This window comes from Crassostrea angulata, chromosome 4 (assembly GCF_025612915.1).
Source record: "Crassostrea angulata isolate pt1a10 chromosome 4, ASM2561291v2, whole genome shotgun sequence".
In the NCBI taxonomy this organism is placed as follows: Eukaryota; Metazoa; Mollusca; class Bivalvia; order Ostreida; family Ostreidae; genus Magallana; species Magallana angulata.
The window spans coordinates 30293226-30312188 of NC_069114.1; the positions used below are offsets into that span (position 1 = coordinate 30293226).

The 18963-nt window shown below is 33.9% G+C and overlaps 2 protein-coding genes across 2 annotated transcripts; one reads left to right on the plus strand and one right to left on the minus strand.

The window, feature by feature from the left end:
• Nucleotides 1–3098: 3098 nt before the first annotated feature.
• On the minus strand, nt 3099–9892 carry LOC128181074 (proprotein convertase subtilisin/kexin type 5-like). Its single transcript, XM_052849327.1, has 10 exons — nt 9671–9892; nt 8248–8385; nt 7441–7585; nt 6453–6809; nt 5799–5890; nt 5446–5560; nt 4785–4873; nt 4398–4513; nt 3893–4055; nt 3099–3411 (listed from the first exon to the last, which is right to left on the minus strand). Exons 1-10 carry the CDS (start codon nt 9696–9698, stop codon nt 3287–3289), a joined length of 1368 nt encoding a protein of 455 aa, XP_052705287.1. The 5' UTR covers nt 9699–9892; the 3' UTR covers nt 3099–3286.
• A 139-nt stretch (nt 9893–10031) lies between these two features.
• On the plus strand, nt 10032–17939 carry LOC128182377 (ATP-dependent RNA helicase SUV3 homolog, mitochondrial-like). The gene is made up of 15 exons (XM_052850982.1): nt 10032–10362; nt 11375–11452; nt 11599–11706; nt 12080–12206; nt 12791–12959; nt 13297–13408; nt 13529–13698; nt 13949–14000; nt 14177–14305; nt 14761–14854; nt 15014–15233; nt 15564–15644; nt 15898–16077; nt 16433–16581; nt 16990–17939. The coding sequence occupies exons 1-15, from the start codon at nt 10089–10091 to the stop codon at nt 17180–17182; spliced, it is 2136 nt and encodes a 711-aa protein (XP_052706942.1). The 5' UTR covers nt 10032–10088; the 3' UTR covers nt 17183–17939.
• Nucleotides 17940–18963: the final 1024 nt, after the last annotated feature.

Sequence of the window (18963 nt, forward strand, 5' to 3'; positions counted from 1 at the left end):
TATGTAAAACTTCAACCCCCATTGTGGCCCCACCCTACCCCCGGGGGTCATGAATTTCACAACTTTGAATCTACACTACCTGAGGATGCTTCCACACAAGTTGCAGCTTTCCTGGCTGTTTAGTTTCTGAGAAGAAGATTTTTAAAGATTTACTCTATATATTCCTATGTAAAACTTCAACCCCCCATTGTGGCCCCACCCTACCCCCGGGGGTCATGAATTTCACAACTTTGAATCTACACTACCTGAGGATGCTTCCACACAAGTTTCAGCTTTCCTGGCTTTCTGGTTCTTGAGAAGAAGATTTTTGAAAATTTCTCGAAATTTTTCATTAATTTCTAATTATCTCCCCTTGAAAACGGGTGTGGCCCTTAATTTTCACAACTTTGAATCCCCTTTGCCTAAGGATGATTTGTGCCAAGTTTGGTTGAAATTGGCCAAGTAGTTCTTGAGAAGATGTTGAAAATGTGAAAAGTTTACGGACAGACGGACAGACGGACAGACAGACAGACGGACAGACGGACGACAGACAAAATGTGATCAGAATAGCTCACTTGAGCTTTCAGCTCAGGTGAGCTAAAAAAGAAACGACAAAACAATATTTATCATTTATACATATATTGCACAAGTTTCATTCATCACATCATTTTCATCAGTAAATATCACCTTAATCATTAAATTCCATGAAGTTATCAAAATCAAAATGTACAAATAATTATAAAATCTGATTTATATTGTTTCCGCATTAAATAAATGAAAATTGACGAATATGAGTATTAAACAGGAAATTAACATACCAAAAAATAAAATAAAATGTGTATTGATACCTATGTAATTTAACCAAATTTTGTTTTACAACTCTTTCTGTTAATACTGCAAACTGAATTCATTTCTTCGGTGATGAAAATATTTAATTGAACTCTGGATAGTTATAAGTAGCCATATTAAATCTTTGCCAAAACAAGTTTAAGTGATAAGGAGAGAGAATTATCTCAAAAAGGGTCAGAAATCTCACTAACATTAAATATTAGTTCCACCAACCCCCCCCCCCTTCAAAAAAATGATAAATAAATAAAAAAAGGGAACCATTTCTGTTATATCAGAGGAACATAATAATGACTGATAATATTTATTAACATATATTTGTAATTCCGCAAAATTGACATGGTGATAATTAGCCTATTCATTTGTTAAGCAGTTGGTTAAAATCGGGAATGGGTCGAGTTCTCAATCAAGCTGCATAATAAAATAGAAACGTATTATGGAGAAATCTTTCATTTCTTGTGTATAATTGAGGTTTAAGATAAAACAGTTGGTTCCAAAAATTTTCATTTTTTAGCAACAATCCACCTTAAAAACAATTTTAAAAAAGGCAAAAAAAAAAAAAATCAAAAAAAAATCATGCTTTGGAAGGTTATAAAGTTGAAGACTATGCTGATCTTGAAATCTAAGGGAAATAACTCCAGTAATAGTCGGTAGATGATTACGAAATTCTATTCAATTATAGTTTTTTGTAGCTGTTTTTAGCCATAATTGTGTCAACATGGAATTAGTACCCCTTCCTCAAGAGTTTACATCCTAACAAATTATGAATTTAAGCTTAAGAATTAGATAACATGTATTACTAACAATTCAATTAATCTATTATCCAGATAAATTTTTAAAAAATGGTTTTTTTGTTTTTTTTACATTGCCCCCTAGGAAGTTACGTGATTTTCAATGGGTTATGCAGAAATGAGAGCTTTGTGTGGGTGACACATATTTCACATACATTTAAAAGGGTTATACTATAACCGTTCACACTTTGGGAATCATAAACATGAATACTATACATATATACTAGACTAACTGGCCATTGCTGAGCGGGAAAGTGCTACATCCACTTGACAAAAGACATGATGATACTGTTAAAACAATGAATTTCATCTCTAATTCCTTGAGTATACCTTTGTTAGTGGCTGTCTCACAGGCAGCTGTTTCTGCAACAAGATTTAATTAACCCCAATGTATAATACATGTAATATTAATACATTGATAAATTAAGTGTGTTATTATCAAACTATAGGGTGAACTTATATATACAGAAACGAGTGCCTGTCAGTTGCCTCCAAGATTGGTACATCGTTAGAAGTTTGGTCACAAAATATAATGATTATAAAATGCATTTTTCACCTTGTACATGAACTATATTGAGTACAAGTAAATGATTTATAACTCTAAATATACACAGTACCCAGTGTAGATTCAATATCATATTGCACAATCATAATCATTAATGCTCGCTTCACACAGAATTACATATACATAGCTTTATACACAACTACAATAACCTAAAGTCAATAAATTTAAATATATTCAGCGAACCAATACACATCAACCTGTATGTATATAACTTTTGAGTAAAAAATAAATTCAAACATGTCATTAGATATCATCTTCACTATTGCCAAGGGTTTTGGGTCTACTCTATTCAAAATTGTGAGCAAGGGTGGAAGAAAACCCTTGGCTATAATTGTTAGATCCTAGCAGGGAGTCAAAAGAAATGATTCTCATACAAGCTATAGTTGAGAATCTGCATCTACCTGTAGTCAATTTTGAGTTTGGAATGCATAAAGCTGAGGTATAAACAATATTTTGAGCATGGAATGAATTTAAAAGGAATCAAAAAAAATCAAAAAACCTTATAAAATAATTCTGAAACAAATCTTGTCTAACAATACAATTACAAATATACAAACTGAAACACATAGATATATATGCACATATGCCTTCCAGATCTGATTTAACAAACACAACAATTTTTTTTTTTTTTGACCTCAAAGGTTTACCAAAGTGGATCACATGTAAATGAATAGTTATCTGTAGTTGCTTTCACACAAAATAACAGTATATTCCGACAGCAAGGCACACAATTAAGTCATCAAATATCACACGATGAAATAAATGTGCTCTGACACATACCAGTACAATATAGTTTTCTACTATAAATTCTAATTTATGAGCTTATAAATACAACGTTGAGTTGTATTGCAAACCTGGTAATTAAGGCCCTTATTCATAACCCCCCCACCCCCACCCCCACCCCCCCCCCCCCCCAACACACACAACCATCAATCCGCCCACACAATTTTAAGAAATACTTTTTGATATACAAGAACAAATTGGAATATTTTTCCATCATAAAAAATAGTTTAACTTCACATCTAAATACATACTTTTTTTTAGTGTTGTCATCACCTTATTTCTACAAGGAAAATGGTTGTTGCACAGTTTAGAATATAATCCGCTATAAGCCTTGGTATATTTGGGTTTTTGGTGTCGTTGTTAGGGGTTGTGTTTCTTCTTGAAACTGGCGAGATCTCCTATACTTGTACACTTTGTATGTAATTGCAAAAACTATAATGAGAGTGACTGAAAAAGAAAGAAATAAGAACATTAATAAAATGTAAAGATATTTTGAGCAAAGAGCAATTCCAGTGGTTTATAATAAGATTTGAAAGATGGAAAAATAATGAAATAAATTAACTTCACTATGAAATATTTCTCAACTACACTTCAGATAATTTGAATCACTGTAATTCCTAATAACCTTACCCAAAGACACTCTAGAAAACCTTCAAGAGACACTTGAGAAAATGTTACAAACAGAAACTCTAGAATAATCTTATCCATAGAAACTCTAAATAATCTTATTCAGCCATATTCCAGAGCACTTTATCAAAAAACACTCCTGATAATCTTACCCAAAGACACGACTACTTTACTGAGAGACACTTCTGATAATTCCAACAGACACTCTAAATGATATGACCAACAGAAACTCTTGGGAATCTTTCCAACAGTAGTTCCAATTACATGTAATCTTACAATGAGAAGCTCTAGATAATCTTACCCACAGAAACTCCAGCAATGAGAGCAATAAGTTCTTCAGTAGGTCGACACTCATACGTTGTTTTGTCTGGAGAAAAAAATGGAACATTGCATGGAATAGGGGAAGATTGTCCTGCAGGACATGTAGATGAATCAGGGCAAGGAATTGGGTTGTTCCAAGGGTTCTGTCAAATATATAAATGTGAAGATGGATATAATTTTTTTCATACATGCAAATTCAAAAGAAAACGATATTCTCTCGGAAGACATGAATCCAGTTAAAAACCATCAACTAACAGATGCATGGTATTCTAATTCAGCATTAAAGACAAACTTTAAAAAAAAGAAAATTTATATGTGATTTATATACATGTATAGTAGAAATAAAAATCTTTAAAATTCTGAATCACTCTAAAAATTGACTATAAAAATGCCACATGTAAGGCAATGCATAGATTAACATTTTTGGTGCAGATCATTTCTTCCCATAGTATATGTGTGCCACCTGTCCCCATTGAATAACTTACCGGACAGTAGAACCCCCGGGGACATTCGAGACAGGAGGTTGATCCCTCACCGGTCGTGTAGAAGCCATCTTTACACTGCCTACAACGTTCCGTTGAAGGTTCGTCTTTGTAATACCCTTAATTTGAAAAAAAATATACCAACTAAGAGGTTTCAATAACATATAAATCGATCATTTACTTTCATTTCAATGCTTTGAAATGTAATACATGTATAAGAGATTAATGATCATATTAGCATAAAATTAATTCTGGATTCATAATTTGTGTTGTTTAAATCAGTCCAATTACTAAACACCTTTTAGATGTACTTCACAAACTGTACACTGTTAAAATTAATGAATCAGCCTTGGAGTAACTTTAGGGCTTCTTTAGTTACCAATGAATTACCTCTGAGGCACAGTTCACATTTTGTACTGTTTAATTCCCGAGTTTCATGGCCTTCTGCACATGCTCCGCACGTTTCACAACCATCATCACTGGAAGAAATACATAAAGTTATTATTCCTTCACACTGCAAAAATGCCTTGAAAGGGCTGCCTCCTCCCTTTCCCTTTACAATTCTTAATCTAAATGTAATATAAATACTGGACAGATGACAACATACATGTAGGTTGATATAAATGATATTAAAGGTAATTAGAAAAAAAAACCCAGAAATATTCTAGCTAGTAAATATATCATGATTGAAGACATCTTCCCAAGTCAAGGGTTTTGGATCCGCTCCGCTGCTTCTTTGTGAGAAGCAAAGCAGATCAGGAACTCTTGACATGTGAAGATGGACTGAAAAATAAAATTAAAACAAAGATTCATTCCTGATAAGGCAGATAACTTCTGCAGGATTAGTTACATGCTAGCTGTGTTATTCCTTCAAAAATGTCAAAGGCAAATAAGCTGAATTTGTACAAATTTCAATTTCAAAACATTTTTCTTTTGGAAAATCATTTTCTAAAGGCAATATATGGACCATAAACAGTAAACAGAAAACAGTAAAATGATGAGCCTTACCATGACAACCACATTGGTATTGCTTTATGGTTCAAACACTTACCTACAGTAGGATCCGATTGCACATGGTTCACACTTAGTTTTGTTGATTTTATTCTGGTAAAACCCTTTCGAACATAGAGTACATTGACTAGACCCATTTGCTGCTGAGAAACTTCCTACAATAAGAAAAGAAACTCCATCAAAATGCTTTATAAGGTTAAAGTTTCAATAAATGTCAGATCACAGGTTTCCAACCATAGTAGATTTTGTGATCATTTCTTTGACAATTCCACTATCTCAACACTCTATTCAAGTCCAGTGGAAAACCTACACTTGCATACATTGTACCATTTGCACTAATTGCGTGTAACCATACACGAAAGATCTATTCTGAGGCCCAACAAAATAACATACCTGGGCGACAGGCTGGGCACTCCGTTAAGCCCGTGGAGTCATTCCCATACGTTCCTGCAGGACACAGTGAACACTGGACACATCCGGGCTCTCTATTCAGCGTGGAGAAAAGAAAACTTGTCACAGTAATAAAAAAAATCCACAAAAACACACAAAAAATTGGAAAAATTTTCAGACTTGGAGCTACAGACCTGCAGCTACAACATGCAGGTCACATGCTGCCACTTGATTTATTTCATTGCAATATTGAAAAGGGGAATAAATCAATTATTAAACTCTAGTTTAAATATAAAATGAAGTTATTCCCCTTTTCAAACATGATTGAATATGACACATTATGTTTTGAATTGTTAAAATACAGTTGATTTATCAGTCTCTTGGTACTGTGGGATAATATATTCTTTACCCTATCCTATAACTCTGTGTTTCGATTATAGGACAGATAGGACCCAAGAACTTCATTACCAAAGACCATATAGACTGTCAGAACGCAAGGGTTTTCTATCTGTTACACTGCTTTCAAGGGACTTTAATTGACTGAAACCTGTGGGTTCTGATGATGGACAAATCAAATTGGGGCGTATCTCAACAATTTGAAGCACAGTCTGCAGCTTCCCCCCATCAGTAAGGATTAAATTTCTATATGGTATTAACCTGCAGTAAGAGTTTTGAGGACACAGGTCACAGGTGGTGCTGCCATTGCCACTCTGGCTGTGCCCGGGCGGACACTTCAGACAGGTGGACTGACCGGTCAGGTTCTGGAATGACCCCGGGTGACAATCCTCACAGCTGGGCTGCCCTTGTTGGTCCTGGGACGTCCCTTTTGGGCAGTCCTTACAGCTGGTCTGTCCATCAGTATCCTGGTACTGCCCCTGAGGACACTGAACACAGTCTGATTGTCCTGTCTCATTCTGGAATGTTCCCGGTGAACATTCATAGCAACTGGATGAGCCAGTCTCGTTGGCAAAATGACCAATGTCACATGTTGTGCAGTTAGTTGATCCTGTCTCACTGAAATTCACACAAAAAAGTTAGTCAGTGACTGATCATGTGCAACTGTTTCACAACAAATCAGAAAACTGAGTTGAAGAGAAATTCCCTATAAAGATTCTTTCTGAGGTGGTGCTTTCAAATGTGCTATGAAGGTAACTGTGACTGCAGATTTTTTTTTTCTTACAGTCAAGTTGATTTGGTTTGTTACCGCGTATGTATTTTTGCAGCAGTGCCAACTTCCTTCATATCTTCCTCTTTCAACCACCATAGAAAGCATCTTACTTTAATACCAGTATTTAAAATAATGCACATGCAACTTAATTTGGAATATCCTTGAATTGTGTTATGGATGTAGATGCTATGATCTAATTGAGCTTCAAATATAGGCTACATGTATACTGTGGAATCATTTTTATTCATGGGGGTCAATGTTTAGAGGTAGCCAAAATTTTCCTGGTTTTGGGGGACATAATTTCATTGATAGACTTAGTGTGATCAGGATATAATTACATGTATAATGAAAATTAAACAAATGATTCATGAAAGCCACAAACATTGGTCCCCCCACAAACAACGATGAATCCACAGTTTATGTCAGGGAACTTTGAAAATTGAATACGACTATTTCTAAAGTCTTTCAAACATTTACCCTGTATAGGATCCTTTCTGACATGGGAGACAGGAGATCTGAGCAGGCTGGGACTGGAAATACCCCACTCCACATTCCTGACAGCTGCTACTATTATAGCACTGACCTTTAACTGATGTAGGACAGCAATAACATTCCTCAACAGCTGAAATTTATTGTGAGATTTGAGAAAGTATAGGGCACTTTCAAAATATGAATACACAGAAATACAAAATAACTTGAGTAACAAGAGAATAACATTTTAAGTACATGTATAACAATTTTTTAGTTTTGAATTCGGGAGGGTACATGTTAAGAAAAACAGTGATCTGAATTAATATATTCAATGAATTCTGTAAATAAAAATTAAAACTTCAACTTGGATTCATGATTGATTATTGTATTCATGGTCATGCAGTATACGACCCATCTAGCAATAAACTAACTGGTAATGAGAGTAGTAAACGCAATTGTATGGTCCTAAACAACTTGAACTTTGGTATTGCTCGATGCAAAGTATCCATCTTAAGGGATCATAAACTTCCTTTTGCCCTCATAACCAGTTAGTATATACCTGTAACATGTATTACACAGTTCACATCAATTTGTTCCATATGCATTTCAAATGTGAACAATGAACATCAATTTATATATCATTTTAATTTTTTTGTGCCTTTATGAAAACGTATCATTGAGAGAGAAATAATTCTTATATTTTGGCGCAATCTTTATTGGTACTGTTTGAATCTGAAGTATTTTCAATATCATTAATCAAAAATTTTAGATAAAAGAGTGTAGTATTAATCTGTTTAGAACCTATATACATACAGCTGTTGGCAAAAGAGCCTGGACTGCATTGCACACACTTCACATAATGCACCGTACAATTAAAGGTGTTCAGCTCAAAAACTATACCACTGGCCTTGGAGATTGTAAATAACAGTAGGATACAGCTTACAATGTAATCTGAAAGAGAGTCATAAAAATGGAATTGCTATAACCCCTATTTATGTTTGTACCTATTAATTAGGCTATCACTACTGGGTATACAAGGAAAGAAATACAAAACCTTCAAGAGAACAAAAACAGAATACAAACCTATGAGTTTTTACTGGGTGGTTTGACATATTGAGTACCGTAACTCTTAAAATTATACATGTATTTAAAGATTGGGGTTGAGCACAACATTGATTATGTGAGCCAGAGAGGGACAAAATGTCACATGATGCAAAGTCTCCCAATTTAAAATCTCCAAGAAGAGGGAGTAAATGAGAGAGAAGAATTAAAGTATAGGGCTATTACAGCTAGATGCCCCTTCTGAATGGTTGATGATTCGATCAATACAAAATTCCAGTCCATTTTGTGTTAAATCTTGGGAGGGCAAGGTTTCAATTATTTCACAAGAGTTCCAATTGAAATTACAAAAACAAGTATCTTATTTCCTTTAGTAGATTTACATCTAAGAAAAATGTTATAAAGATATTGCTCAGTTGGTAGAGCACCTGACTATAGAATCACGGGGTCTAGATTCAAATGGTCTGTCATTATTTTTCCCATCTCAATTCATTTGGTGCTGTGCAAACCCTTGGAACTTAATATGAACTTCTACCAGATTAAAAAGCCTAAGGTTGTTAGTCTTCAATTTGGCCCGGCAAAGATCATTTAAGAGGAAGAATGTGACAGTCAGACTGGTATGATTGTCATTTGGTAGAGCATCCGGCTAAAGAATAAGGGGTCCTAGTTTTAATCCTGGTCAGTCAATTTTTCTCCAATCTCAGTACAAATTAATGTTTCATATTTCATCGAATAACAGAACATTCATAATGCAGTGTATTGATTATTTTGGATTTGTAAAACATTTAACAACTGTTTAACTGTAAATCTCTAAACATGCTAAATACATTCGTTTTATCATTCTCTTTTGAGAAGTGGACAGGCATATATAAGCCTACATCCACAACTAAATGGGTGTAGGTCCACTTCTCAAAAGAGAATATCGTTTTTTTCTGAAATGTGATTGACTGATTGTTTCATATTCCCAATTTATATGGTATTGGGTTTAATTTACACAATATACTCTAAAATGCAGCAGATGCAATGCAATTTTATCACACTCATTTTCAAAAAGACACATTGTATTTCATAACCAGTCTGATCATTCTGTTAGTAACTTATCAAATTTAATGATAAATTTTGATTCGTTAAATCTTAATAGCAACATATAAATACACTAAGTTTGTGAAATACTTACAAAACTTGGGAAGAAACATCACCTCCATTTCAACCCATGACAATGTTTATGTCATGTGATGTTGATCTATAAATAGTTTTCCGTCGTTGCAAGGTTGAAAATGTTTTATGACATGTAACACTTCCACAATGTCTATTGTATCATAGATTTAAACAATATAACATAATTGATCGGAATATCATATTAATACGTTTAAAGTTTGGTTTTTATCATTGGTTATTAGGTGAATCTTGCATCTTTTAAAATTGTGGAAATCGAAAGTTCAAAGGCATTTCGGATATCCTCTGTATTCTGTCGTAACTTCTCGATTGTTTCCATTTGCGCCAGTAAAAATCCCCGAGGTGCTGCGGTGAGCTTGAAGGTGTTCCGATGACATTAGTGCCATGTGCGACTTGTGAAAAAACCTTATGAAATCAACATGTCTCATATACGAACGTTTTTACGGGCAAATTACACATTTTGTGCATACAAGAGATTTTTGATCGACAAGAATTTACGTCTCACCTGTTTTATTTCAAAATTACAAGGACAGTCTCAATGCAAACGAAATTTCAACACAAGCTCGCTCTGGAGAAATAAAGAATCGAGGAAATCCGGGAATATAGCAGATATTCTCGTCAAAGAGTCGTCTCTAGAAACATTAGTCGATCCCACGGGAGCAGGAATAGATATGACGGGAAAACTAGACAGAAGTTAGTATTACCGAAAAGTGACCTGGACATTTTATCATGTCTTGATCACTCTTCAATTTAAGTTTTAAAACTGCCAGTTACTCCTTCGTGCAGTTACATCACAGGACCCAGGAGTCTGAAGCATTACCAATAATAGAGCCAAAAATTAATGAACAATATACCTTTAACATAAACAATGTGGTGTTTTAATCATTGAAGGGTGTTTAGCTCTGGTATAAATAAAACTATAAATTCAGACTCCTATGGTTATATAATTTATAATTTGACTGACTTTTTTAGGTCACTCTAAGCAGGAATTTTTCCATAGAACTACCTTGCAAGACTTACATGTATTTTATGCTATACATGTAGTTACATTTCTTATATATCGGATTTGATAGCAAACTCAATGATACATACAGTTCTTCATAGTAAATTATTATTGATGAAACTTAAACTCTTGCAGAAGTACTATGTACACAAGTTCATACTATTTGTCAGAGTTGGATTCTGATGGTATCCAAGATCGCACTGCTCTGCTTGATATTTGAATTCATGCTTTTACTATAAGCAATTAACAGTGATTAAGGAATCACAAGTAAATATCAAGCCAAGCAGTATTTTGCCTGACACTAAGTTTTAAATGACTTTGAAAGTTTTTGGGAGATGGAACTTTTATGTATGTTTTGACTTTACAAGGAAATTGTGCAAACATTATCAAATGACTGTAATGATTATAAAATTCTACCTGTCTGTACACTGACATACTCAACACTTGTAAATGCTTGTCTGTGTTTTGTATGAAATGCAAATATCAAATTTACATGCAATGAGTTATGAAATAGTTCAAATACCAGTACATTTCATTTTATATATAAATATGTTGTCATAATGATGAATATTTACCAATATATTCAAACTGACACTGTAGAAGATGTGAAGTTTAATGAAAATCAATTGAATTGAAAGTAAACTTCTTGACAATACATGAGTTAAACCTTTAATTAAGTTGTAATGAAATTAACTTTTGTAGTCTTGGTGGCAAATATTATGAGGCAGTTTCAACAAAGAGAAGAAGTTTGTAAAGCAGCAACATCAGAAGGTCTATTAGGTGATTACCTTAGACATACATTTAAATTCTTTGTATGAAACATCATGCAACCTTATAAAAAAATTGACCAATTGATATGGTCTTTTTCCAGTTATTACAATGCAATGAATGATTATGACTCTATTTTCTCCATGTTTTGCTTGCAGAGCCCTTCTATTCTAAGGCAATGGACCGCTTTGTTGAGTTTGTGATGGATAATATAGACAGACTTCCTGCCCAGCTCCATGTGATTATCTATGATATAACGAAAGCAGGTCAGAACCAACTAGATCTTACAATATTACACCCTCTTCCCACCTTCCCATTCCTCCAAAAAATTGAAGGAAGAGGAAACTAACTGCCCTCTCCCCTCGCGAGTCTGTAATTTTTGTGAATTTTAAAAATACTGTTCTTGCCAGTGTAATTTTTTACCATAGAGAGTGCATGCATGTATACATATCTCATGAATAATTAATTTACATCAGCAAGCATAATTATAAACATGGAAATTTCAGGAGAGGTTTCATTGTATATTTGATATATTGAGGCACTATATGTTATATAGAATGTGAATAATTTGTTACTTTTCCTTTTACATTTAATCATTTTATTTTAATTATTTGCGCTTCTGTATGTTTTATTTTTCAGAGGGTAAAGGAAAGAGTATAGATGATTTATACCCGTATTTTATTGACTTTGCCAAAAAAATATATCCACAGTTTGAATTTCAAAAGGACTTGCAACTCATCTGTGATTTGACCCAACCTGCAAATTGGTAAGATCTAAAGACAAGGTTTTCCATTCCATTCAGTCTTGTCTACATATCCTTAATTAAGATGAATGTATTTTTTCTGCTTGCCTCCTTATCTACAACCACAATATTTGGTGAAAATTACATTTTAAAAGTCAAGGTCAGTGTCAAGGTTTATGTTTAATTCAAGGTCAGCCATCAAGTTTAGGGTTTTTAAATCATCATCATTTATGGAAGTTCTTTGCTATGTGTGATGGCCACACATTTTGTGTACATTTAATTTTGATTTGGTATTTCCATTTTGTAATAGCTTGATCAAGCCATAGTCTATTACATGTATCTACAATTACATGTTTATAAAAAAAAAAAACAGTTGCCAAAAAACAGTCTAACTTTCTAAATGTCTACCAAATACATTAATATTCATTTATAACATAAATTCCCATCAGATGTTTAAAAATCCTCTGAATTAAATAAACTATTCAATCAGCATACAAAAGTATGGGACTTTATATTCGGTATTAAACATGGCAGATATACCATAATCATTATCTTTTGTTTAATTTTTAAGATTTAAACACATTATTTTAATGTATCTTGTTCTCCAGGTATGCTGAAGCCAGAAGAATGAAGAGGAAAATGATCTTCCACTGCGGACCCACCAACAGTGGCAAAACCTACCACGCCTTGAAGGCATTCATGGCGGCTAAATCTGGTGTCTACTGCGGTCCACTGAGGCTGTTAGCTGTGGAAGTCTTCAATAAATGTCTGGAAAATGTAAGTATGATTTAGTCATTTATAAGTGTTTATACATGTAGCAAATTGTGAAGTTTAATCAGGGAAATGCAATTTGGAACCTAGTACCTCTGATAGTTGCTTGTTAATTATTTTTAATTTTAAAAGAGTTGAAATAAATAAAGGTCACATTCTTTTTTAATGCATTTTTCAGTACATGTATAAATCAAGAGAATGTGATGTAAAAAAAAAAAATTTTGCTTCTTACCCATCTATCCATTGTTAGCAATTGTATTCAGTATGTTAATTTTGGAGTTTACATTTTTTCAACAAAATCAAAATATTGAATATTTGCTATTGTTTACAATATCATTTTCAGAATGTGCCATGTGATCTGATCACTGGAGAGGAGAGACGCCACCATTTTGGCCCCGACAGGCCGGCGGCTCACGTATCCTGTACTGTTGAGATGACCAGCACCACCACAGAATGTAAGTAAAGAAAAAAATGAACAAACGCCAAAAATATCTCTTCTGCCTTCCCATAAAAGAAAGAATTTTATAATGGTAAATTTAAATTTGACTTTACCATGAGTTTGTCTGTCTGGATAGATGATGTGGCAGTCATTGACGAGATTCAGATGTTGAGGGACATGGAGCGGGGTGGGGCATGGACGCGAGTCCTCCTGGGGCTGTGTGCCAGGGAGATACACTTATGTGGGGAGGAGGCGGCGGTCAATCTAGTCAAGAGGATCGTTAATACCACAGGGGATACCTTGGAGGTATATTTAATCAATCTTCTAATCGTTCGAAATTTGGTTTTTGTGTCAAAGCATGTTTTGGAAAAGAAATGGGCCTTCTACTGTATATTTTAAATTATCCAAGGAATGCATATACCTAGCTGTATATTCATACCCAGGCATATTGTTGAAAACTGCTTAGATCATGATTTGTTTTTGTCAGTAGCTGTGTAAACACAAATGTCCACTACTATAAACAGGTTCATTCATGATGTTTTTTTTTATATTTTAGGTGCGAAAATATGAACGTTTAAACAGGTTGAGGTTCGACAATAATCCATTAAGTAAGCATAATTTCTAATACATGTAATCTATAAAGTTCTCTCCAACATTCATGCAAATTCTGTGGTTTCTTTCTTTCATCAAAACCATTAGAAACAAGCTTGTTTTGCTGTTCCTTCCCATCATAGCCGGTATCTAATGAAACAGATAATTGTCAAATTTATAATTTTTTTTACAGTGTCCCTGAAGGAAGTTACAGCAGGAGACTGTATAGTGTGTTTCAGTAAACGTACGATTTACAAGGTGTGCATCGAGTTGGAGAAGTTAGGACACAATGTGGCCGTTATCTACGGCAGTCTACCTCCAGGTATGTTACTATGAAGACAGTCATTTTACATGTACCTCAGTATTTCACTTACCTCCTCCTTAGAATCTGAGAGACATCTTGTGCTTATAATTTTACGAAAGCCTTGGTATAACCTCAGAACTTATGGTGAGTTAGCCAGCACTTGCTGTGACACAGGGTCAGATTAGATAGACCAATAACTTTCACCTCGACTTGGAAAAAAGCCTTGCCAAAGTGAAAGTTACTGGTAGATTAAAATAAATATTTTGGAGAAAAAGGATAAAAATACTTTTACTGTTGTTTTTTTTTTGTTACATGTATTACAATTACTTATATGTTATTTGATTTTGTTGCTTTATTACATTTACAGGATATGAGATGTTGACTTATTGATTTTTCATGTGATTATGACAATGAGATACCAAGTACATACAAGTATATTTCATCATTGACAGTGCATTCTTTTTCTTACATAGCAACAAAACTAGCCCAGGCTCAGAAGTTTAATGACCCGAAGGACCCCTGTAAAGTGTTAGTGGCCACCGACGCCATTGGAATGGGCATTAACCTGTAAGTACAGTGGGCTTCAATCAAATTAAGTTTCAAATCCTTTTTACCCACAAAAAAAGAGCTTAAGATGATACTGTATGAATATAGTTTTTGAGGAAACTAAACCTGACATTTTTTATCATAATCATTCACTTGAAATTTTTTCTGTGTATCTTTCAGGAAAATCAAACGGATCATTTTTCTGGAGATTCAGAAGTTGACTCGGGATGAGAACGGTGATCTGAATTATTCCTTTATTCCCACGCACCAGGCCAAGCAGATAGCTGGTCGGGCGGGGAGGTTTGGGAGTGGGGAGAATGTGGGGTTGGTGACCGCCCACACAGAGAAAAAGATGATCGAACTGAAAGAAATCATCCAACAGGACCTGGAGGACATTCAGGTAAAAACACACAGGGAGATAACTCTGCAGAGATCATTATTAATGATTTGTTCCTCACCAGACGGAAAGTTAGTTGAAGTCTCAGAGAGAGAGCGTTGTCCATCAATTATGGCCTTTATGCTGCCTTTTATTATTTTCAAAATGAAACTCCTTGACTTCATCAGACATATATCAACTAACAAACATAATTTCTTGCTTTATATAAGAAGTGAAGAGGCTAAAATAAATGACATAATCTTTTAGTGAAAGGTAAATAAATTCCCAATGCATGGCTTGCAGATGTTTATCTGGTACTATGATACAATACATGTAAACCTGTACATTTTGTAGGCTGCTGGATTGTTACCCACTGTTGAACAATTGGAGCAGTTTTATTTCTATCTTCCCAACTTTAGCATGCGTGATATTCTGGTAAGCACTAAATACATGGGTATGATTATTACCAAAATACAGATTTTATTTATGAATTAATTTACTTGTTTTCCTCAAATGTATGTGGTAAACTATATTTCTTGTAATTGATTTATGTTGTGTTCAAGGATGCATCTTTAGTTTATGATAACGGAAGTGTAACGGTAAAATCAACTTAGGACAATTAACTTTACATGTGATAAGAGGTTGTCATTTAATTGATTTGAATCAAACAGGATTCATCTTTTTGCAGGGTATTTTTCAATACATGTCAACTGTGAACAGTGATATGTATTTCCTGTGTGGATTGGAGAATTTTAAAGAGCTAGCAACATTAATCGACCATATTGACCTCCCCCTTCGAGTCCGGTACCAATTCTGCCTGGCTCCAGTGTCAGTCAAATCACCATTCCTAAGCACTTTATTTACAAAGGTATTAGTCAATACCAAATAAGATTCAGTTGATGCAAAAGATAATTTTTAGTAACATGTTATTAACACGTTATTTTAGGCTAACAAGAAGGTAGCAGCTCATGTAAACTACTGCTAGAAAATGTGATAAGGAATTAAAAACAGTTAAAAGGTGTTCTTCAATCAAAATGAGAAGAAAGTGAATTATCATGTTACCAGATTTGTTATTTGATCTGTACATTTGCAATTTGAAAGGCATAGATACTTTTTTTTTCGTGATATAAGGAAATGATTTCATGAAGAAGTTGTACAAAGTGTTAAGAAATTGAACGTCAAATCTACAAAAGTTAATGAATGGATTTTTTCCTGTGTTACAGTTTGCCAGGAGTTACAGTAATGGGACTCCCATTGACTGTAAGTGGCTGCTCCTTCAGACAGACTACCCCTGGATCCTCCCCAAGACAATCAAGAGTCTGGCCAAGCTGGAGGAGGTGCACGAGATCATGGACATGTACCTCTGGCTCAGGTAAACTCCTACTGTCATGCTTTTGTCACAGACATTGTACAATGTGTACACACTTATATACTTAGTTTGGGTAAAGGTGATCGACAATTGTAACGATCGTGCACTGTTATACAAATTTCAACAATGCTGAATTAAAACGTAGTAAACGCTAAATGCTTAAACAAGTTAGGGTATGCAGAACTGGATATAAGATATTATTATGCAAGCTTAGGGCAGGATAATGTAAATGAATTGTTTATACGGGTACTTTATCTATACTCAATTTCTTTTAAAGAAGTACATCATAGATTTTTAGGACATACATGTATTTTCTTATACACAGTAACCTCAATCTCAGATCATAATTTTTATCTTCCTCTACATTTAGTCTATTTATGAAAATTAACCACTTCTTCAATTTCTCCTTAGTTTTCGATTTGAGGAAATCTTCTGTGATAGAGAATCAGTCCGTGGAGTTCAGAAACAATTGGAGGAAGTGATAGAGGAAGGCGTAGAAAAGCTGGGAGTTCTCCTAGCCCAGGGAACCAATAACCCACCAGCTAAAGGGAAGGGGAAGATCATAGCAGCAAAGAAAAGCATCCGCAGGGCCAAAGGAAAGTGATGGGTGAACTTGCAAAGCATGAGTGGTTCCAGAACTTCCAGTATTATTGACTGTGTTTGAACATACGAACATGGGTACATTCCCAGTGAAACAAGAAAAGGTTGTCTTTAAATGACTTATCAAGAAATGTCAGACCATGGTGCTTTTAACATTCATGAAGAGAATATAGCGGGACATTAATAAACTCTGTTGATCCATAATGAAGACTGAAGCATCAGTCACTTTGAATTGAAGTTGGAGATTTTGTACACTTTACTAGTCATGTCTTCAAGTTATGTCTGTGAAATTTGTATTTAACTGCTAACTTCATAGGTCAGGCACTGGTACATATTCAGTTGTGTACTATATCAGCATAAATAGAACCAAATACTGATAGTAATTAATAGTTTTTCATGAGAAGTGAAAACATTATTTACAATATACTTCAATGCAAATTAAAATTGTTTTTCATGGGAAGTAAAATCATTAAATGATTTACAATGTACTTGAATGCTAATTAAAAATGTTATTATATTTTGTTTATCTTGAAAATGCTTATACAGCATATAAATAAATGTATGTGTTTGCTATTTCATAGAGGGGCTTTATTGTGAAAGTTAATGAACTGAATCAGTGTTCCAAGGAAGTGGCCCTGTCAGTGTTTATCCATGTCAATAGTATGATTGAAAATATACAGAAGAGAATTAGTTTGATGGGTTAAAAATTTTAAATATTTATTTAAAGATTTAATGAATAAATTAACATGTGCTGATTGATATATATGGGTTATGTTGTTTGATTCATGTAGTAATGATGTCAGATGGCCATTAACAAATATTGATAATCATCCTATTTGGAATACATACTTCGGGCATTATTGGATTTTTTATACATCCATGGATAAAATGTGTACATGATATACTCAACTCGTGAGGGTTGTATTATATATGGGAAAATCAAACAATATGTAGTTATAACTGGCTTAAGTCAATAGTTAAAGAAATATTACAAAATCAATTTATACAAGATTGGAGAAGTATAGTAGACAACTCACCAAAATGTATTAATTATAGAATTTTTAAAACAAATCTCAGTTTAGAAAAGTACTTGTTGATTTTACCTACAGATCTACGGATCACGTTTACAAAATTACGAACATGTAATCATCGATTCCCCATAGAAACGGGTAGATGCCATAATATTGAAAAAAAATTAAGAAAATGTACAATGTGTGACTCTAATAGTATTGGGGATGAATTCCATTAAATTTTAGAATGTACACATTTTGTAAACGATAGAAAAATGTTTTTGTCCAAGAGATATTATGAAAACCCAATATGAAAACCCAAATATAAAATTTAACAGCTCATGAATACTTTTAATGAAGAAAAACTAAAAAACTCTTCAATATTTAATAAGAAAATTTTCAAAGTCTGTTCTTCCAGAAACCAACTTTAACAACCTATTGTATTGTGATTTTAACCTTTTTTCATCGTTATTACTCCTACTGTACATGTGTTCCTTGACTGTGTTTGTGTACATTTGTATTTGTTATACTTTCATGTTTAATACTGAAATCTGATTGGTGAAGACGCAGTTAATAATATTTTCTATTACCCTCAGCGTTAGCAACGCACTTAGCAACGGGTAACATTAAAAAATATTACATGCGCGAAAATTATGCGCGTACGGTTCGCTGTAAAATTCACGTTATTCCTATATAAAAGCAGTAAAATTTTCTTAAAAATTAAGACATTCAGTATAACAAAATAAATAGTGCCTGTTTGGGAGGATAACAGTTG

Coding starts and splice junctions, on each gene's coding strand:
- LOC128181074 (XM_052849327.1), bottom strand. CDS start 9,698: ATGGAGGTGATGTTTCTTCCCAAGTTTT. Junction 5,561..5,798: donor GTGCCCAGCCTGTCGCCCAG/GTATGTTATTTT, acceptor TTCTTATTGTAG/GAAGTTTCTCAGCAGCAAAT. Junction 3,412..3,892: donor CATTGCTGGAGTTTCTGTGG/GTAAGATTATCT, acceptor TTTCTTTTTCAG/TCACTCTCATTATAGTTTTT.
- LOC128182377 (XM_052850982.1), top strand. CDS start 10,089: ATGTCTCATATACGAACGTTTTTACGGGCAAATTACACATTTTGTGCA. Junction 14,855..15,013: donor ATTGGAATGGGCATTAACCT/GTAAGTACAGTG, acceptor TGTATCTTTCAG/GAAAATCAAACGGATCATTT. Junction 15,234..15,563: donor AGGACCTGGAGGACATTCAG/GTAAAAACACAC, acceptor TACATTTTGTAG/GCTGCTGGATTGTTACCCAC.